We start from the raw sequence: 22149 nt of genomic DNA on the forward strand, positions 1-22149 counted from the left end.
ACACATGTACTTATCATGCAGTTCTTCATGAAATACGTAGGGTACCCAGTCTGTGCCACAGCACGCACTTTAAAAGAGTAACAATAGGACACTGACCTGCCTCGATGCCTGCCCAGGAAGTCCCACAGGGCAGCCCTTGCCAAAGGGGGAGAAGGGCTGGTCACACCAGGGCCTTCTGCTAACAAGGATGCCCTGGAGTACAAGTCAGCTGGCACCTCTGCCCTGCTATAATGAGTTTAAGGGATTTAGGGGTTGATCAAGGAGAAAGATATAACCTCAAAATGGTGTTAGCACACAAAGTTTTATATTAGCTGTGTTTTGTTTGTTTTTTTTTTTTTTTTGGAGACAGGTTTTCTCTCTGTCACCCAGGCTGGAGTGTGGTGGCATGATGGCTCACTGCAACCTCCACCTCCCAGGCTCTATCGATCCTCCCACCTTCGCTGGTCTCGAACTCCTGGGCTCAAACAATCAACCTGCCTCGGCCTCCCAAAGTGTTGCAATTACAGGCATGAGCCAGCGTGCCTGGCTTGCGCTGCGCTTTGACAGGTTTGCATGCAGGGGAAGTCCCTCACAGCATGAGACCTTCCAAAGGTGCTGGGGGCTACTGCCCAGTGTGGAGGAAGGCAAGGGAACTCCCAGGGGAGAGCTCGGGAAGAGGGGCCATCTAGGTTAGGTAGCTCTGCAGCACGATGGGGAGTCTCTGGGTCAGAGAACTCCAAAGCACAGCAGCAGCTTGGGGTCTCTTATAGGCCCAGGGTTTTTCTATCTATGGCTAACAAATGTTGGGTACAGTTTCACAGGGTATGCAAAACAGGAAGGTTGTGTATGGCTTTAAAAGCTGCTTATTTGAGCTATATTTAAAACAACTGGAAGGGGAAAAATTTGAGTTTGGCACCAGCAGGCTTTTAAGCTAACAGGTCCCAGACTGCCATGAAGAAATAAACAATATAGGACCAATATGCAAGGGCCAATATAGGACCAATATGAAAAATTTCATAAGTTTTTCATTTATGAAAAATAATACCTGCCACTCTGTGATCGCCACCCACGGCAAAAAAGACTTTTGCTAGTTCTTTGTGCACACAGCCAGCCTTGCTGAGAGCACCTTACAGAGGGTGCCTACCTGAACTGTCAGGACCATCAGCTGAAATCTCAGTGCTGAGTACAGGTGGTGATGCCCTAGGGCAGGAAGATGATGCTGGACTTCTTAGGCCTGGACTGATATGGGAGCTTCAAACTGACTCTGGCAGTTCTGAAGTTCCAGAAAAGTTTCTTTCTTTCTTATTTATACCCTGTTTACTTAAAAACAGGATTATAACAAGAACATTGGGGGGAAAATAGAAAATTGGAAGGCTTGAAGGAGGAGAGGAAATAAATATATCCCAAATCTAAAGTAGCCTAATTATAGTTAGGTATTATATTTATCTTTGAGCTTCCTGGTAACCAAGGCAAAAAGAGATCAGAAAACAAGTGCCTATGTGCCCTACCTTAACACTTGATCTTATTCGAAAGACTCAGAAGTAATGCGTGCCCTGACTTAAGAAAAACAAAGAAAACTTGACCTTTCAAATAGTAAAAAAAAAAAAAAAAAAGTAGCATCTATGACTTCTAACAAAGAACCATTGATATGATGGCTTTAGGCCGGGCACGGTGGCTCACGCCTGTAATCCCAGCACTTTGGGAGGCTGAGGCGGGAGGATCACAAGGTCAGGAGATCGAGACCATCCTTTGAATGGTGAAACCCCGTCTCTACTAAAAATACAAAAAATTAGCCGGGCGTGGTGGCGGGCGCCTATAGTCCCAGCTACTCGGGAGGCTGAGGCAGGAGAATGGCGTGAACCCAGGAGGCAGAGCTTGCAGTGAGCTGAGATTGCGCCACTGCACTCCAGCCTGGGCGACAGAGCGAGACTCCGTCTCAAAACAAACAAACAAACAAACAAACAAAATGATGGCTTTATTTACCAAAATTCTGTCTTTCTGCAATGTTTTCAAGTATATGGTACGTGGATATTTTAGGGCTGTCTGTGGTTTGTTCTCAAAAGTGTTTGCCTATGTTTACATTAGGAGGGAGGGGCATAGTGTTATACCCAAGCCTCTTAAGAACTACTGCATGGCTTGGGACTGAGTTTCCACCACTTCTTAGTAGTCTGACATTAAAGAAATTTCTTACTTTGCTGGAGCCTAAGTTCCCTGGGTAAAATAGAGGTAATAACATCTACCCTCCTAGGTGGCCTGAGGATTAGAGGTAGCGCACATTTCACCGGGCAGCCCTCATCTCCTCAATTCCTCAGATCCACAGTTATTCCGTTTCCTGGCCCCAAAAATCTAGTCACTCAAACAGATGATTTGAGCACTTCCCATTATCGTTCTGAATGAAGTGGATCCCACGTGGAGCAAGAGTGAGGGTGCCATCCCTACAGTAGCCCCCTCTGTTGTGATAGCGAGTTCTCCTTGCCCCTTTCTGGAGGCCCCCTCCACTGACTCAGGGCCTTGCTTGCTTTGCCCAGCAGATGGACCAAGCGGAGCACAAGGGTGAGCTTCAGACAGACAAGATGATGAGGGCAGCTGCCAAGGATGTGCACAGGCTCCGAGGCCAGAGCTGTAAGGAACCCCCAGAAGTTCAGTCTTTCAGGTAAGCAGAGGGCCCCGGCAGCCCCTATCCCTTTCCCAGCTAACCCACGGCCTTAGTCTTCTGTCTGTGGTCTTACTGCTCTCATCCTTTGCTCACAGAGCACTGGCTTTCCCTGTAACAGATGTTCATCCTCCGCCAAGCCATCCCTGGCGATCCATGAGCTCTGCAGCGCTCTTCCCTTGGCTGTCTTTATCAGTCCCCACACAACTCGAGCTAATTTGTTATATCCTCTTGTTTAATGAATGAGCCACCTGCTCCAGCCTTTCCTCGTAGTGTTTTCCTTACTGGTAATTGTGGAGGGTTGGCTGAATGATAAATAAGCCTAGGGGTGATGGATGCTCGCTGGGCCTCCCTGGCTCTGCCTGCCACCTGCTAGGATCTCAGGGAGGTGCTATCTTGCCATGCTGGACGCGGGTGTATTGTGGGAGGGTCCCGAATGCCATTTGGCCTGGGCCTCCCATCCACAGAGGCCCTAGCGTTTAGACTTCTGATGTCCTCTCAAATAAGGTACACATGTTTGTGTATGTGCTTAAAAAAAAAAAAATTCCTTTGTGGAATATAAACATTTAAAATGTATATTTGTACAACTATCTTTGGGCATCTCTTACCTTTTAACAAATTGAGAATCTGAAACAAACAAACATTAGAAGTGGCCCAAGGGTCCTTTTAAACTCTGAGAAGCCTCTGATTGGATTTGAACTAAGAGTCATCGTTCATGCTAATGGTCTTTTAAAGCAGTGGTTCTCAACCAGGGGTGATTTCTCCCCTTCCCCCTGGAACATTTGGCAATGAGCTTACATTTTGGGTTGTCATAACTGGAGGTCAAGGATACAGCCAGCATCTAGAGGGTAAGAGGCCAAGGACGTTGCTAAACATTCTGCAGCGAATGTATAGGACAGCTCCCACGACAAAGAATTATCCTGCCCAGAATCTCTGTAGGGTGAGGTTGAAAACCCCTGCTCTAAAGGGATGGCCTCTCTTATAGGGAGAAGATGGCATTTTTCACCCGGCCTCGGATGAATATCCCAGCTCTCTCTGCAGATGACGTCTAATCGCCAGAAAAGTATTTCCTTTGTTCCACTGACCAGGCTGTGAACATTGACTGTGGCTAAAGTTATTTATGTGGTGTTATATGAAGGTACTGAGTCACAAGTCCTCTAGTGCTCTTGTTGGTTTGAAGATGAACCGATTTTTTAGTTTGGGTCCTACTGTTGTTATTAAAAACAGAACAAAAACAAAAAACACACACACAAAAAAACAGAAACAAAAAAAACCAGCATTAAAATAATAAGATTGTATAGTTTGTATATTTAGGAGTGTATTTTTGGGAAAGAAAATTTAAATGAACTAAAGCAGTATTGAGTTGCTGCTCTTCTTAAAATCGTTTAGATTTTTTTCGGTTTGTACAGCTCCACCTTTTAGAGGTCTTACTGCAATAAGAAGTAATGCCTGGGGGACGGTAATCCTAATAGGACGTCCCGCACTTGTCACAGTACAGCTAATTTTTCCTAGTTAACATATTTTGTACAATATTAAAAAAATGCACAGAAACCATTGGGGGGGATTCAGAGGTGCATCCACGGATCTTCTTGAGCTGTGACGTGTTTTTATGTGGCTGCCCAATGTGGAGCGGGCAGTGTGATAGGCTGGGCGGGCTAAGCAGCCTAGTCTATGTGGGTGACAGGCCACGCTGGTCTCAGATGCCCAGTGAAGCCACTAACATGAGTGAGGGGAGGGCTGTGGGGAACTCCATTCAGTTTTATCTCCATCAATAAAGTGGCCTTTCAAAAAGAATCTTCCTCTTGCTCTCTTTTTCTTTCCTACCCCTCACTTCATCTGTTTCCCTGATTTTTGACTCTCCCCTTTCCAGTCATTTCCTTCCCACCCATCCGCAGTCCTGGAAACATTTATTTTTTCTTTTGCCCACTGTTTTCATTTGCTCATTAAATTAAAATGACTGGTCGGCTCATTGGGAATCCACATCCCCAAGTTAGACTGGGGATGTGCTCTCTGTACTGTCTCCTTCTGTGCAATTCCACCCCACCCAGTGAGAGATGACTTCACAGTTTCTTCATATGAGCATCATCCCATGTCGTCCCCAACCCAGGGCTGGTAGGTGCTACAGCTTGTGCTTCATGCTGCTCCTGTGGCCCCTATTCCTACCCAGCTCAGAGCTTTGCAGGGTCTACTGCAGACAATCAGAAGTCAGTTTCTAACAAATAGCAACAGCCACAAATCTCTTCCTCCTTCCTCTCTGACATTACCCTGTGCAACTTTTCTCAAAGTCTATTGCACCACTCAGCAAAGCAAGATGTACCAGCTGTATCAGAATCACCTGGGGCAGCCTATTAAAAATGCAGACTGTTGAGACCATCCTGGCTAACACGGTGAAACCCTGTCTCTACTAAAAATACAAAAAATTAGCCGGGCGTGGTGGCAGGCACCTGTAGTCCCAGCTACTCAGGAGGCTGAGGCAGGAGAATGACCTGAACCCGGGAGGCAGAGCTTGCAGTGAGCTGAGATTGTGCCACTGCACTCCAGCCTGGGTGACAGAGCAAGACTCGGTCTCAAAAAAAAAAAAAAAGAAAAATGCAGACTGGCTGGCACGGTGGCTCATGCCCGTAATCCCAGCACTTTGGGAGGCTGAGGCGGGCAGATCAACTGAGATCGGGGGTTCGAGACCAGCCTGATCAACATGGAGAAACCTGGTCTCTACTAAAAATACATAATTAGCTGGGCGTAGTGGCGCATACCTGTAATCCCAGCTACTTGGGTGGCCAAGGCTTGAACCCAGGAGGCGGAGGTTGCGGTGAGCCGAGATGGCGCCATTGACTCCAGCCTAGGCAACAAGAGCGTAACTCCATCTCAAAAAAATAATAATAATAAAAATAAAATGCAGACTGTCAGGTCCTCTCTAGACCCACTGAACTATCCCGCCCACCCTGGGACGGTCCCCAGTGCCAGTGTTTTACCCATGTTCCCTCTGTAAGTCTTATGCACACCGCAATTTGAAAGCCCCACTGGTATAAAGTGAGTGAAACCCAGGCAGAGACAGGCAAAATGGTGAGGCCCGCATCCTATTGGTGAGTCACACAGGGAACGCTGAAATTCATGGCCCTCTCCAGGCTACTGGGAACCCATGGGCGGTGATGGAGGGAGTGGCGCCACCTTCACTTGCTGCTGAGGCACTTCCCCCTCTCCCCAGCATACCCCTTACCTGGCTGTCTCTCCTCATGTATAAGGAACCTATAGTGGTGTAGAATCTACTCTTCTTCCCCCTGTGGCTTCCAGGCCCCCCTGTATAGCTGCTGTCCAGCCTGATTTCTCACCACTGGCCCAGGGCTTCCTCCTGCCCCGTGGCTTCACGTCTCTGAACACATCAATCTCTGATGTTCTCTCTCCTTCCACTGAATTCCACCAGACACATTCAGGGTTTACTTTGTAATGTCTTCATATGAGTATCAATCAACACCTTCCCCAACTCAATTGTACTAGGTTGTAGAGCACAAGGATGGTCTCGTGCTGCTCTGTGGCCCCTGTGCCTACACTGCTCTGAGCTTTGAGGAGGCTGCTCTCCTTGCTGACCCCATGATCTTTTCTGCCCTTCTGTTAAGGGCATAAGCCACAGCAACGGGGCAAATGCCCCAAGCTGGCTGTAAGTGACCCATCCCTTTGGCTCCCATGATTAGACCAAGGAGAGGCATGGGGCCCAGCTGAGCCATTCAGAACCATTCCTTAGCATTTTCCACTCAAAGGTTAGAGATGAGATTTTCTCTTCCCGAGGCTACCTCTGGCCATGGTTCCAGCTTCATGGGGGCAATGGGATTAGGAAAATGAGGCCAACCTGCAAAGGAAAGCAGATGCAAGAGATGGAGACAGAATGGGGGTGTCCTGGGGATCTTGGAGCCTGAATTCATTGGCACAAAAGGCAGCAGCATCCTCACTGTATCTGCAGTCCATTTGGACTCAATAAAAACTTTGAAAGTCACATGTGTTATGGAATTCCTTCTCAGTGACACATTCATCTGTGCTCAGTTGTCCCAGCAAGGGTCAGCCCCTCATACCCCTGCAGCATCTGCTGCTATGAAGCAGAGCTGTAAACGCCCTCCCTGTGTATAGGAAAAGCTACATGAAGCAAATCCTCCTGCCTGAAGAAGTGCATGTCAGCATCACTTCAGCTGTCGGGGCATTTGTGGGGAGAACCAGACCACCTCTGCGGAAGGCAGCAGACCCTCTTCCAGCCATGGATGGAGTTGAATTCTCTATAAATGGTTCACCAGCAAACCACCAATACATTCCATTGTTTGCCTAGAGAGAAATTTAAAAATAAATAAATGTTCACTTATAATTGTGCATGTGTCTTTTCCAGGACCTTCAGGAAACAAAGCTGGCAAACGTGAAATAACCCCCTCAAGCTCACATAAATAATAAATGGCTACAGCTAGGATGCTAATTCCATCTTTCAACTCCAAAATCTCTATTTTCTTTCAGTTCCAGCTTCTGTTTCACGGTGGCGTTACCACACCACACCACATGAGGCCCTAATTGTAGGGCCTTAGAATCCTTGGTCTTGAAGAATGAAGTCACAAATTCCTGTGGTTTCTCTGCACAGCGTGGGGAGAAAGGCAGGGTACTAGGATACTACTCTGAAAAAAGACAGCAAACCTCACTGGGTTTGGTCCTCCCACTCCTAAAGGCAATGGTTGCCTTTAAGTACAGACCTTTTTGCAATATGCACATGTGCTTTCTGCCTCTCAAGAAGGCTAATGACTAAGATTCTTCCAGTTAACTATCCCCTTGCTAAGCAGTCTCCAGCCACGCTGGCCTTTCTTTTTCTCCTTCCCTCCACCAGCACTTTGCAGTCCTAATTCCTTCTGCCTGGTGCACTCCTCCTCCATGTCTTCACATCGACTTCACATAACCAGCTTCTTCTCACCCTTCAGGTCTCAGCTGGAGCCTTACCCCTCAAGATCCCTCTCCTCCCTGGAGCATAAGTTCTTAAAGCAGGGACCTCATTTGCCTTGTTTTTGTTAGGTCTGATGTAGAGTGGGTTCTTAATATTTGTGAAATGAACTGAATGAATAGATGTGATGAAAAATCTGCCTCAAAGGTGTATTTAGTCTCTACATCTTTGTCATTCTAATCAGGAAGCCCGAAAGGCTCTGTGTAGAACAGGAGTACTAAAAGCTGGTTTTGTCAGGTGCCAGGGTGCAGACCCCCCTCCGATCCAGCTGAGGGCATCACCCCCTACCCCCAAACACACTTGTGACCCCACAGTATAAAGAAGCAGAAGGATTGGGAGCTAACACACACATAATGTTTAAATTCGCTGAAGAGCCAGGCATGGTGGCAGTGAGCCGGGATCACGCCACTGCACTCCAGCCTGAGCAACAGAGTAAGACTCCATCTCAAGGAAAAAAAAAAGGTATCTGGTATCTTATCTCGATAAGATATCTACTCATTCATACAACTATGTAGTATTCCACTGAATGGATGTGCCATCAGTTAATTGACGGACACGTCTGTTGTCACCAGTCACTTGCTTTGACAGTGCCTAATTTCTCTCTTTGTCTATACATCCTTTCGCACATATATGAATATGTCAGTAGATAAATTACTGCCCTCATTCTTGAAATGCACTATTAGACTCCCAGGTAAAACTGTAACATACCTCTCTGTCTCCATTGCTTGAAGGGCAGTAGAAAAAGATGAGACTCTGGAAAACAGAAGTCCTGAGTGCCATGTCCACACTGCACCTACCTCCAACTCCAGGACTTTGAGCAAGATGAGATGCCTGCCCTTCTTCATTGAGTGAGGTGAAGATTCAATGAGATTAGGTAGAGAAGAGATGTACGTTGCTAATGGATGGTAGGAAAATTGTTATATTCTAGTAGGGAGTATTTTCTAGTTGTTATATTCTAGATGATTCTGGGAATAACTAAACCTTACGAGTTTGGCCTACACCTTTGGTAAGGTTTTTCTCAGGGCCCTTGGGACTGAATAAATGTATTTTTTTTATTTTTATTTTCTTGGGACAGAGTCTCGCTCTGTCACCCAGGCTGGAGTGCAGTGGTGTGATCTCAGCTCACTGCAACCTCCACCTCCTAGACTCAAGTGATTCTCCTGCCTCAGCTTCCGAAGTAGCTGGGACTACAAACATACACCACCACGTCTGGCTAATTTTTGTATTTTTAGTAGAGACAGGGTTTCACCATGTTGGCCAGACTGGACTTGAACTCCTGACCTCAACTGATCTGCCCGCCTCAGCCTCCCAAAATGCTGGAATTACAGGCGTGAGCCACGGCACTGGCCTGAATAAATGTATTTAGGAGAATGTGGTAAGTAGTAAATTTGCAACCAACCACAGAGTAGCTGATAAATATATATGAAGCTAATTAGAGTAACAAAAGAACACAAGCTTGCCATTGCAGTACTTTTTACCATTTGCATTTATGTATTTGATTCTTTAGTTTTATCTGTTTATTAGGATGTTGGAGACACAGGGCAGGCACCATGCATATCTTGTTCACTATTTTAGCCCTGGGGCCATAACAGTCCCTGACAGATGGCAGACCCTCCAACAATTGTTCAGTGAGTGAATTAAGCTAAGACCAAAGTTCTAATTCCAATCCTGCCAAGTCCCAACACAAATGTGGGCACACACTTCCAAATGGTTTTCAACCCTCTCTGCAGGCTGCTATGACAACAAGTGACTGGATGCACTGTTTCCCCAGAGGGAGGCATAAGTGTATGATTGGTGACAGGAGATAATGTTAGGTGGTACATGGGTGAATTTTTATATTTATAGTCATATTTGTTTTAATATACATAATATATAACTTGTCCATCAAACCCATGCTTTCACAGATATTACTGTTTAAGATGAGGATAAGTAAATATTTAAGTTAATAAAGTGAATCAATTTAAAGAAAAATATGTACTTAGGTGAAACAAAGAAATGGCAAAAATAGTGATGATGAAAACATCTGGAGCCGGGCGCAGTGGCTCACGCACCCTGGGTGGGCCTTCCCACCACCCTTGTGATAGGAGGGAGAGGGAAAAAGAGAGGCTTTCAAGGATCAGGGGACCTGCCTCCTCCTAGGTCAGGGCTTTGTCTCAGCCCCACCCCTCCCTAGGAGAGTCACCGTGTGCTTGGGGGCATTCTCACTGTGCATAGGAGAGTGCACAGCTGAGGCAGGAGAATTGCTTGAACCTGGGAGGCGGAGGTTGCAGTGAACCGAGATCGTGCCACTGCACTCCAGCCTGGGCAATGGAGTGAGACTCTGTCTCAAAGAGCGTGCCCTCTCCCAGAGCCTCAGGATGGGAGCCTAGTGTCTTTTTTGAAAAAAATTAGACTTAGTTTTCAATTATTATGTAAGTAATTGATACACATCATTAAGTAAAAATGATAGGAGGCCATGGTTTTGGACTAAGCTCCTGCACCAGGCCCCAACAGACCAGACTGAAAATCAGAATGGAGTCACCCATGCTCAAGTTTCATGTCACCAAAGCTAAACTAAGTTACCTGACCTTCAGGGAAATCGCGAGAGAGAGAACACCCGATTTCCCAGACAGGTCCTTTGAAGCCTTCAGTCCTTCAGTCATGAAGAAGTTCCCTCTGCCTTAATCCTTACAGGCAAAAAGGTAGCCTGAAGGAAACTGTCGTTAACTGCGCAGTTATTTTTCTATTATTCTATTATGTCCCCATCTTATGAGAAAAGTAACTTTGAAAGGACTAATACATCCTGTTCTTAGCTTCCGCTTCCTTCAGGCCTTCTCTATGAAAGCCAGCCTCTTCTGCTCAGCGCTTTGGAACACTGATTCTATTTCATGGACCGAAGCATTGCCCAATTCTAGAATTGCAATAAAGCCAACTGAGATCTTTAAATTGGCTATAATTCATCCTTTGGCAATACAGTAAAAAAAAAAAAATTCTCACAATTCTGTAGAAGGGTATGAGATATACAATAAAAGACACCCCCACCCTCTGCAATCTACCACTCACAGTAGTTTATCTGGTGGTTTCCACTTTTTAACAATGGTCTGGGCCAGGTGCGGTGACTCACTCCCGTAATCCTAGCACTTTGGAAGGTCGAGGCGGGCAGATTGCCTGAGCTCAGGAGTTCGAGACCAGCCTGGGCAACACAGTGAAACCCCGTCTCTACTAAAATACAAAAGAAATTAGCCGGGTGTGGCGGCATGCGCCTGTAGTCCCAGCTACTCGTTTGGCTGAGGCAGGAGAATTGCTTGAACCCAGGAGGCAGAGGTTGCAGTGAGCCGAGATCATGCCGCTGCACTCCAGCCTGGGTGATGGAGCAAGACTCTGTCTCTAAAAAAAATAAATAAATAAAATTTAAAAATAAAATAATGCTCAGTAGGCCAGGCACGGTGGCTCATGCCTGTGATCCTAGCACTTTGGGAGGCCAAGGCAGGTGGATCACCTGAGGTCAGGAGTTTGAGACCAGCCTGGCCAATATGGTGAAACCCCTTCTCTACTAAAAATACAAAAATTAGCCAGGCGGGGTGGTGTGGGCCTGTGGTTCCAGCTACTTGGGAAGCTGAGGCAGGAGAATTGCTTGAACCTGGGAGGCGGAGGTTGCAGTGAACCAAGATTGTGCCACTGCACTCCACCCTGGGCGATAGGGTGAGACTCTGTCTCAAAAATAAATAAAATACAATAAAAATGGCCTGTATTATTTTTATTCATCATCCTCAGTAAGACCTCTCCACTCGTCACCATAAAGATGAGGACATTATGGCACATACTTACCCTTTCTCCTTCCCAGCCACAACTTCTAATTTTTCTTAGTTACATTATTATTCTTATATAGTTTAAAAAAGGGTATCACATTTACGCACTGCTCTGTAATCATGTAATCATAAAGCTTCCTCTGCTGTGAGTTGATTTAAAAAGTTAAAAACTAGTAAACAGCATTTACAGATTGATGGGGAAATCAACATTATTCCCTATGGAAACAAGTAGTGTGTGATCAGACCTGGGTCATTAAAACTTTACCACTAGAAGGAAAATTTAAGGTTCCAGTCATTCTTTCCCTCCCCATAGCTTTTTTCATTTCTTCCTAGTCAGTTCATTTTCTCTTGAGAAGTAAAACCAAAATCCTAAGCCCCATGACGGACTGAATGGATGTCCTATCCTGTTGGCCGAGGAGAGCCCGGGACAGCATCTGGAGGTGGGACACACCTCCTTATACCCCCGCCCTCCCTAGCTTCCAGTAGGCATTCTTTCCTAAAATCTAAACAGAAACCAGACCTTTGGAAAGCCTGGCTTCACCGCTGATTTCCACCAACTCCCCCTCCCTTTTGCCATTTCACCACAACAACCAACATGCATTCCTTCCTGATAAGAGGCCACCCACCACTGAATGGTTCTGGCCAGTTTACAACGGATGTGCAGGGAGGGTTTTTATATCCTCCCCTTCGCCTTTTGACATCAGAGGCCCAGAAGCTCCACCCTCAGATCATGGTAAGGACACCATGTTTTGTACAGGGGTCCCATGAAGGGGCATGAAGCTCAGTTGCGCAGGCACACGTTTCTCCTTTCATAGATATTAGTGACCCCTCCTACAGCTTATTAAATATATATATTTGGCCACCTGCTCAGCACACATTCTTTTTTCCTCTGCCCTTCCCTCAAAGTGCACGTTTTCAGCTACTGGCTGGAGGCTACACTTTCCAGCCTGTCAGAGTGGCCACCTGCAGCATGCAACTCTTTATGTGAAATAAAGCTGTCCTCTCCAAATTTATGAACCTCATCATTCTTCTCTTGACTCTTTTTTTTTTTTTTTAAGACAGTCTCACTCTGTTGCCCAGGCTGGCGTGCAGTGGTGCGATCTCAGCCCACTGCAACCTCCACCTCTGGGTTCAAGTGATTCTCCTGCCTCAGCCTCCTGAGCAGCTGGGATTACAGGTACCCGCCACCACTCCTGGCTAATTTTTGTATTTTTGGTAGAGATGGGATTTCACCATGTTGGCCAGGCTGGTCTCGAACTTCTGACCTCATGATTTGCCCACCTCTGCCTCCCAAAGTGCTGGGATTACAGGCGTGACCCACCATGCCCAGCCACTTGACACTCTTAACCCATGTCCTCATTTTTAGACTCCTAATCCACCAGCAAGTTCTGCCAATTCTATCTCTAAAATATATCATAAATATATCCATTTTTTTTTCTGCTACCATTTTGATTTATCATTGCTGACCTGAACTTCTTGGAATTCTGAGATCAAGGTCCTGGCAGGTAGGGTCAGTGTCTTCAGAGGACTCTTTCCTTGTCCACTTTCTCCCTGTGTGTTCACATGGTCTTACCTCTGTGTGTGTCTGTGTCTGCGTCCTGATCTCCTCTTATGAGGACACTAGTCATGTTGAGTTAGGGCCCATCCTCATGACCTCTTTTTTTTTTTTTTGAGATGGAGCCTCTCTCCATCACCCAGGCTGGAGTGCAGTGGCGCGATCTCAGCTCGCCACAACCTCTGCCTCCCAGGTTCAAGTGATTCTCCTGCCTTAGCCTCCTGAGTAGATGGGATTACAGGTGCATGCCACCACACCCAGCTAATTTTTGTATTTTTAGTAGAGATGGGGTTTTGCCATGTTGACCAGACCGGTCTCAAACTCTTGACCTCAGTTGATCTGCCCACTTTGGCCTCCCAAAGTGCTGGGATTATAGGAATGAGCCACTTCGCCTGGCCCTCTAGACCTCATTTTAACTTATTACTTCTTTAAAGACCCTATTTCCAAATAGTCACATTCTGAGATACTGGGTGTTAGGACTTTAACATAAGAACTTTGGGGGAATACATTTCAGCCATAACACCACCCTTCTTCTTCTTCTTTTTTTTTTTTTTTTTTTTTTTTTTAAGATGCAGTCTCGCTCTGTCACCCAGGCTGGAGTGCAGTGGAGCAATCTCGGCTCACTGCAAGCTCCGCCTCCTGGGTTCCTGCCATTCTCCTGCCTCAGCCTCCCAAGTAGCTGGGACTACAGGCGCCCGCCATCATGCCCGGCTAATTTTTTGTATTCTTAGTAGAGACGGGGTTTCACCGTGTTAGCCAGGATGGTCTCGACCTCCTGACCTCATGATCCGCTCGCCTCAGCCTCCCAAAGTGCTGGGATTACAGGCGTGAGCCACCGTGCCCAGCCAACACCACCCTTTTGAAAAACAAAAATTCTCCACCACCCATCTACTCATCCAAACCCTCTAATGGTTCCCATTGTGCATAGAATAAAATTAAAACCCCCTGCCTTGACTTTATATGGGTAAAGGGAAAGGGAAAGCTTTCCCCTTGGCCTCCTGAAGTTTCACTGGAAAAATCAACTTGCAAAAGGCAGATTAGTGGGTAAAAAGGCATACAAATTTATTTGCTGTATATTCACAGGGAGAACCACTGAGTAATTGCTCACCCCGCAAGGTGGTGCCTAAGTGTATATGTCGTCCTGGCAAAACAGATTATGGGAGTGGGGGAAGAGGAATTCTGTTGAGGGGATTTTTAGGGAGAATGGATGGATTAGGGAACAGATATTAATGTATACATTATCTTGTGAAAGTCTGTTCAAGTGTGGCTACACTGTTGGTTTTACAGGAAAGGGAAGAAAAAAGAATCGTCCTTAATGTGCCTTAGTGTGTCTGGATCTCAGGCAGATAAAGAAACTGTAACTTCTTAGGGAAAGATGGGGTGAGGGAGGAGGTCAGAGAAACCTTGAGTGTTCTTCGCTTCAGTATGTCAAAGCACCATATTTTGGGATATCGGTTTCCGAGCCCCAACAACTTACAAATTCTTATATGCTCTTACTTTTGCCAATCTCTGCATCTGGGCTAGTACCCAATCCCCCCCACTCTTTTTTTTTTTTTTTTTTTTTTTTGAGACGGAGTCTCGCTCTGTCACCCAGGCTGGAGTGCAGTGGCAAGATCTTGGCTCACTGCAACCTCCGCCTCCCGGATTCACGCCATTCTCCTGCCTCAGCTTCCTGAGTAGCTGGGACTACAGGCGCCCGCCACCACGCCCGGCTAATTTTTTGTATTTTTACTAGAGACAGGGTTTCACCATGTTAGCCAGGATGGTCTCGATCTCCTGACCTCGTGATCCGCCCGCCTCGGCCTTCCAAAGTGCTAGGATTACAGGCGTGAGCCACCACACCCGGCCTTTTTTTTTTTTCAAATGCAGTAATGTATCACTTAACGATAGGGACAGATTCTGAGAAATGTGCTATTAGGCAATTTTGTTGTGTGAACATCAGAGAGTGTACTTGCACAAACCTGGATGGTAGAGCCTACTCCACACACAGGCTATATGGTATAGCCTATTGCTCCTAGGCTCCAAACCTGTATGGCACATTACTGTCCTGAATACTGTAATGCCAACTGTAATGCAATGGAAGTATTTGTGTTTCTAAACATAGAAAAGGTACAGTAAAATTAGGGAATGAAAGATAAAAAATAGGGCCAGTTGAAGTGGCTCACGCCTGTAATCCCAGCACTTTGGGAAGCTGAGGCGGGTGGATCACCTGAGGTCAGGAGTTCAAGACCAGTCTGGCCAACATAGCGAAACCCTGTCTCTACTAAAATTACAAAAAATTAGCCAGGCATGGTGGTGCATGCCTGTAATCCCAACTACTCAGGAGGCTGAGGCAGGAGAATCACTTGAACCAGGGAGGTGGAGGTTGGAGTGAGCCAAGATGGCGCTACTGCACTCCAGCCTGGGTGACAGAGCGAGACTCCATCTCAAAACAATAATTAAAAAAAAAAAAAGGATTAAAAAAAGAACACCTGTATAGGGCCTTTCCATCAATGGAACTTGCAAAACTGGAAATTTCTCTGAGTGAATCAGTGAGTGAGTGGTGAGTGAATGTGAAGGCCTAGGATATTACTGTCCATTACTGTAGACTTTAAACATTGTACACTTAGGCTACACTGAATTTACTTTAAAAATTTTGGCCAGCCATGTTGGCTCACGCCTGTAAACCCAGAAGAGGCAGGAAGAGCGCTTAAGCCCAGGAGTTCAAGACCAACCTGGGAAAATGGCGAGATTCCCATCTCTACAAAAATAGAAATAAAAAATTAAAAATGTTCTTTCATCAGTAATAAATTACCCTTAGCTTACTGTAACATTTTTACTTTATAAACATTTTAATTTTTTAATTTTTTGCCTCTTTTATAATAACAGTTGTTTAAAACAAAACAATGTACAAAGGTACAAAAACATTTTTATAGCCTTATTCTAGAGGTTTTTTCCCACTTTTACAACTCTTTTGTTAAAAACTAAGACACAAACATACACATTAACCTAGGCCTACACAGGGTCAGACTCATCAAGGTGTCGCTAGGTGATAGAAATTTTTCAGGTTCATTATAATCTTATGGTACCATCATCACATGAGCAGTCCATCATCGACCATACTCTAAACTTAGCTCCTGCCTCATTTGCATTTGCTAGTCTCACTGCATAGAACCTTCCTACTCATTCAATTAAGAAACACTTTTAGAGCAATGCCCTGTGTCAAGCACTGCTCTACATTGAGAAAGTGGCTCAGAGCAGTCTGAGGAATGTGAGATATGCAAAATTGATTAGGCCCAGACAGGAGCAGGAGACACCTGTCACATCCTCGGCACCCATGCCTGGGGGTAATTGCTTAGAGGCATTTTGTTTTCTCTTTCCTTTTCTGTAATTTCAGACTAGCTGATAAATTACCCACAATGTTACCATAAGTTACACAATGTGGCCCTCACCTATTATCTTCACGTTCCTGGGGTTTGTGGTACAAAGATCAATGTATAGACAATGATAGCTTATGTTATTTTAATGAACCATTGTAAATTCTTGGTAAGCAGCTTAGGAACTGCATCCTAACTTTTTCATCTTTTTTTTTAACCTTTAACACACTTGTAACGGCTGCTAATCAGAGCATATATTCAGGGCAACTTGAATCCATGACTCCCAGGCTGTAGACCTCAACCCTGGCCCAAATAGACTCTCTACTTATATTAATTTTGCTTCAGTTTCTTCCTTTAGGTCAACAAGATGAACAGTCTTCCCAGCTGGGCTATACGTACCTCGGGGTACAGGAAGTCCTGTACAACTTACAAATTCCTATATGCTCTCTTTTGCCAGTCTCTCCACCTGGGCTAGTACCCAATTCCCCCCTTTTTTTGGTTGGGAGATTTGGAAGTCCTGTACCCTGAGGTGCATATAGCACAGTTGGGAAGACCCTTCAAAGGGATCTGTGGGCCCAGATATACTAGGGAAATCCTGAATTTTTGTATACTCTTTTCTAAAATTGATTGGCCTGCAAACTCAGTTTTCCAATTCTCCTTTTACATCTCCCCTTCCACAAAGAAAAGCATAGCACCCTTTCCATTGCCTGTCGCGGGTAGCGACTATCTGGGGCCCGTGTCACGCAGGTGGTAAAAAGAATTCATCAATACAGTTGTAGCTAAAGAAAGGCAGATTTATTTGACAAAGCAGGAAAGTATGTTGCAAGGGTGCAACAAGCAAATCAGCAAGAGAGGAGCTGACTGCCAGGAAACAAACGTTTGCTCGGGATTTGATAGAATGGTGCTTGGGCTGTGTGTTAAGAGGGCTTTGTGCAGTACTGATAATGCTGAGGTTGCAGTGAGCTAACTTGCATTTTTCTATCAGCTGAGGTGTCTGCTAATAGCTGGGTGCAGGAAGATTGTGAGTAATTTGCACAGGAGGACTATGTATCCTGAACCACGAAGGAAGGTAGACTTATAGCTTACCTGCCTTCTCTTTTTGCTTTCCTTCATTCTTACCAGCCCAACTCCCCCTCCCTAAATTAGGACTCCACATTGCCTGGGTGTAAACTAACAGGAATTGAACAAGGGACACTTCTAGAACATATTTTTCCTTTTCTTTTTGAAAACACTTTCTTTATATATATATATATTTTTTTTTTATTATACTTTAAGTTCTAGGGTACATGTGCACAACATGCAGGTTTGTTACATATGTATACATGTGCCATGTTGGTGTGCTGCACCCATTAACTCGTCATTTACATTAGGTATATCTCCTAATGCTATCCCTCCCCCCTCCCCCCACCCCACAACAGGCCCCGGTGGGTGATGTTCCCCTTCCTGTGTCCAAGTGTTCTCATTGAAGAACCTATTTTTCCACAGGGCATATCCTTGAGCGCTAAACAAAGAGGGCTTAGTAAAATGATTGACTGTTTTTATTTCCTCCTTTATCTTGAAGATAGAGATCTATCTGCCTATCCCTTTGTCTATCCACCAGCTTGTCCATCCCTCCCTCCATCTTTCTCAGAACTTAGAAATAAGGTATCAGAGTGATGTAACCACCCAGTGGATTCTTCCTGCCTGCTGCACAACAAAATTGACTCATGGGCACCATGGCATTGCAATAAAGAAAGTTTAATTGACACAAGTCTGGCCACACTGTGTAAGAGACGGAGTTATTACTCAAATCAATCTCCCTGAAGGCTCCTAGGTTAGGGGTTTTTCAAATATAGTTTGCTGAGCAGTGGGGTAGGGTAGGGAACATGCTAATTGGTTGAGTTGGAGATGAAATCATAAGAAATCGAAGCTGTCCTCTTGTGCTGAGTCAGTTCCTGGGTAGGGGCCACAGGACTGACTGGTGGGTCCAGGTGGGGCCACCCGGTTGTCAGAAATGCACAAACCTGAAAAGACATCTCAAAAGGCCAATCTTAGGTTCTACAATAGTAATGTTATCTGCAAGAGTTATTGCAGAAGTTGCAAATCTGACCTCCAGAATAATGGCTGACAATTATTTAGAATTCAAGTCCCTCTCATTCTCATAGTTTAGTTGCCTTGCATTAGTTTTACAAGAACACTTTGATTTTGGGGAAGGGCTATTATCATTTCAACTATAAACTAAATTTTCCACAAAGTTAGCTTGGCCCATGCCCAGAAATGAGCAAAGACAGACAGCCTGTGAAGCAAGATGTCAAATTTCTCTTACTGTCATAATTTTGCAAATGCCATTTCAGGAACATGCACAGTAGTACCCCCTACTTATGTGCTCAAGATATATTAGCTACCCACTGTCAACCACAGTCCAAAAGATATTAAGTGGAAAATTACCAATTCATAGGTTTAAATAACCAATTCAGAAATAACCAATTCATAGGTCTTAAAATGCATGCCATTTCTTGGTAGCATGATGAAATCTCCACCGTCCCATTCTGTCTTGCCCAGGATATGAATCCCCCCTTGCCCAACAAATTCATGCTGTCTACACTACCCACCCATTAGTCACTTATTAGCCCTCTGAATTACTGGATTGAAAAAACATAGTATATATATAGGGCTTGGTACTATTCACGGTTTCAGGCATCCACTGAGGGGTGTTGCAATGTATCTCCCACGGATAAGAAGGACTGGTATATTAACACTTTTATTTGATTTACAAAATAAAGGATAGTTTATATAGTTCTGGGTAAAATTAATTAATTTAAAAGGAAAAAAGATAAAGGCAAACTTTAAGCTTGTTAAAAATTAAGTAAAATAATTTGGATTATTTAATTGGACAAAGAGGACTGGCTTTGCCAATGAAACAATATGGCCGACACGTTCCATAAATTGGACAATCTAAACTTGCAAATCCACAGTTTTGACGAAAATATAGTGAGAGCACTTATGAAACATCATGCCAGAAAATAATCCATTCCCAGAAGTTGTGAAGAGTTTTTAGATGTCTTTTTTTTTTTTTTTTTTTTTTTTTGAGACAGAGTCTCACTCCATTGCCCAGGCTGGAGTGCAGTGGCCGGATCATGGCTCATTGCAACCTCAAACTCTTGGGTTTAAACAATCCTCCCTCCTAAGTCTCCTATATAGCTGGGACTACAGGTGCGCACCACCATGCCTGGCTAATGTTTTGTATTTTTGGTAGAGACGATGTTTCACCATTTTTTCCAAGCTGGTCTTGGACTCCTGGGCTCAAGAAATCTGCCTGCCTCAGCCTCCCAAAGTGCTAGGATTACAGACATGAGCCACTGTGCCTAGCCCGTGTATACACTGGGATATGAATTTTTAAAATACTTTTATGAGGCACAGAAGCGAAAACGTTTAGAGTGCTACTTTCTAAGTTCTGGAGTCATAGAGAAGAGTGAACAAGATAATTAAGGTCCCTGCCCTCTTAGAACATATATCCCAGGTTTGCTGTTTATAATTTTAACTCAATATATATACAATGAAATATTATTCAGCCTTATAAAAGAAAACCCTGTTATGGGTGACAACATAGATGAACCTGGAGAACATTATGTTGGTGCAATAAGCCGGGCACAGAAAGACAAATACTACATTAGCCCATGTATATGTGTAATCTAAAAAATTCAGATTCATAGAAGCAGAGCATAGAATGGTGGTTGTCAGGGCTGCAGAGGTAGGAAAGATGGGAGATGTTGCTCAAAGTTACAAAGTTTCAGTTAGGCAGGATGAATAGATTCTAGAGATGTAATGTATATTGTATACTTGCAGTTTTCGTTTTCGTTTCGTTTTGTTTGTTTTTAAATAGAGAGAGAAAAGGTCTCACTCTGTCATCCAGGCAGAGTACAGCGGCATGATCATGGCTCACTGCAGCCTCAAATTCTTGGGCTCAAGTGATCCTCCCACCTCAGCCTCCTATATACCAGGGACTACAGGCACATGCCACCATGCCCGGCTATTTTTCCATTTTTTTGTAAAGACGAGGTCTTAGCTGTTTCCCAGGATGAGAATAGATCTTAAATGTTCACAGCACACACACACGCACACACACACGCACACACACACATGCAAATGATAACTGTATGAGATGAAGGTTATGTTAATTATTTTGATTGTGGTAATCATTTCAGAATGTATACATATATCAAAACATTACGTTGTACATCGTTATGATATACACTCTTTGTCAATTATACCTCAATAAAACTGGAAAAATAAATAAGATTTTAACTCAAATGTCACTTGCCTAGAGATGTCTTCTCTCACCCAAGTCACTCTATCACATTGCCTTCCTAGCAATTAAAACTACCTGAGATTATTGCCTTTTTTGGTCTATTTTCTCTCTCCATTCTAAAATGTGTCTGCCGTGAGAGCGGAGATCGTGTGTTTTGTTTTCTCTGTGCCCCCAGAGCCTAGAATACTGTCTGGCATTTTAAAGTACACAATAAATGTTTGTTGAATAAATGAATGGATTTGTTAGTTTTGTGCCCATTTCACAAAATGGCCTTTGAGAGCCAGAAGCTCTAGGTCAGTGACTGTCCTAGTCTATCCAAGCACAGAGCAGCTCTGGTTAGTCTCTGCTCAATTCCTCTCTCCTCGCCCAAACGTCCCTGAGTTGCGGCCTCGCTCCTGGCCGAAATCCCCGCGGGTTCTCCTCGCAGTGTCTACTGGATTCCGCCAGGAGGCAGCAGAGGCGCCAGCACCCAGTCCGACGGGACAGCGGACCGGAGGGGGTTTCCGCTTCCGGGAGAGGCTGACCGTTTCCGCTTCCGTCCACTTGGCGAGTGAGACGCTGATGGGAGGATGGACGTACTGGTGTCTGAGTGCTCCGCGCGGCTGCTGCAGCAGGTTTGGACGCAGGAGACCGGCGGGAAGGCCTGAAAGAGATGGAGCAGGCTCTGACTCCTGCCCAAGCGGCTTCGGGGGCGGGATAGCTAGGCGAGGACCATCCTGGTCCTCTTAGAGTGGAGCGGCACGGTCCCTGTGGGAACAGGAAGGGTTGAGAGAGGAAGCACCCATCATTTCAAAGCCCGTGTGACTGTGACTTTCAGCGGAATGGAGGGTCCCCACCCTCTCCCAGGCCTCCCCCAAACCAGCGTCTTCGGTGGGCTGGAGCCTGGCGTGTTCAGAACAATTCTCTCCCTACAATCCACCTCCTCTTCTGCATACACACGCGATTTAGGGGATGCGGGGAGATAGACAAGGGGAGAATACATTCAGAGCTCTGGGTCTTGGTTTGCAGCTCAGCCGCAGTTCTTCCCGGGTTACTGAGCGAGAGGATTCCTAATAAGCCCATGGGGTGATTCATTATCAGACCAACGGAGTTTGCTCTGTGCCCTCAGCATTCGTCGGGAAGGAGCAGCCACACCATATAAAAGTGAAAGCGGCCGGGCGCGGTGGCTCATGCCTATAATCCCAGCACTTTGGGAGGCCGAGGTGGGCGGATCACGAAGTCAGGAGATCGAGACCATCCTGGCTAACACAGTGAAACTCCGTCTCCACTGAAAATACAAAAAAAATTAACCGGCTGTGTTGGGGGGCCCCTGTATTCCTAGCTACTCGGGAGGCTGAGGCAGGAGAATGGCGTGAACCCGGGAGGCAGAGCTTGCAGTGAGCAGAGAGCACACCACTGCACTACAGCCTGGGCGACAGAGCGAGACTCCGTCCCCCAACAACAACAAAAAAAAGTGAAAGCGGAACAGTTCCATTACCTTTTATGCCCAGGTGGGGAGGGATGGTAGGAAGATAGTTCACAGTACTCTGTCCTGTTACGGCTTTATACTTAATCAGCAGTCACAAAG

At 45.3% G+C, this 22149-nt stretch overlaps 2 protein-coding genes across 10 annotated transcripts in view; both read left to right on the plus strand.

Moving 5' to 3' along the window:
* The window catches only part of WWC1 (WW and C2 domain containing 1), a 180094-nt gene extending 175668 nt beyond the window's left edge, over nucleotides 1-4426 (plus strand). For 5 of the 9 annotated variants that reach the window (XM_008963296.5, XM_003810912.6, XM_008963298.4 and 2 more), the window contains 2 exons: nucleotides 2508-2632; nucleotides 3618-4426. In XM_008963296.5, the coding sequence (XP_008961544.3) occupies nucleotides 2508-2632; nucleotides 3618-3684 (192 nt within the window). In that variant the 3' untranslated portion in view covers nucleotides 3685-4426. The remainder of the gene's footprint in view (nucleotides 1-2507; nucleotides 2633-3617) is intronic. The other 4 variants (XM_008963297.5, XM_055112854.2, XM_024928878.4 and 1 more) reach the window with 1 other exon arrangement.
* A 16633-nt stretch (nucleotides 4427-21059) lies between these two features.
* Nucleotides 21060-22149, plus strand: part of RARS1 (arginyl-tRNA synthetase 1) — a 33137-nt gene continuing 32047 nt past the window's right edge. The window contains exon 1 of the mRNA XM_003810913.4: nucleotides 21060-21196. Within this exon, the coding sequence (XP_003810961.1) occupies nucleotides 21152-21196 (45 nt within the window). The 5' untranslated portion in view covers nucleotides 21060-21151. The remainder of the gene's footprint in view (nucleotides 21197-22149) is intronic.

Source organism: Pan paniscus, chromosome 4 (genome assembly GCF_029289425.2).
Source record: "Pan paniscus chromosome 4, NHGRI_mPanPan1-v2.0_pri, whole genome shotgun sequence".
NCBI lineage: Eukaryota > Metazoa > Chordata > Mammalia > Primates > Hominidae > Pan > Pan paniscus.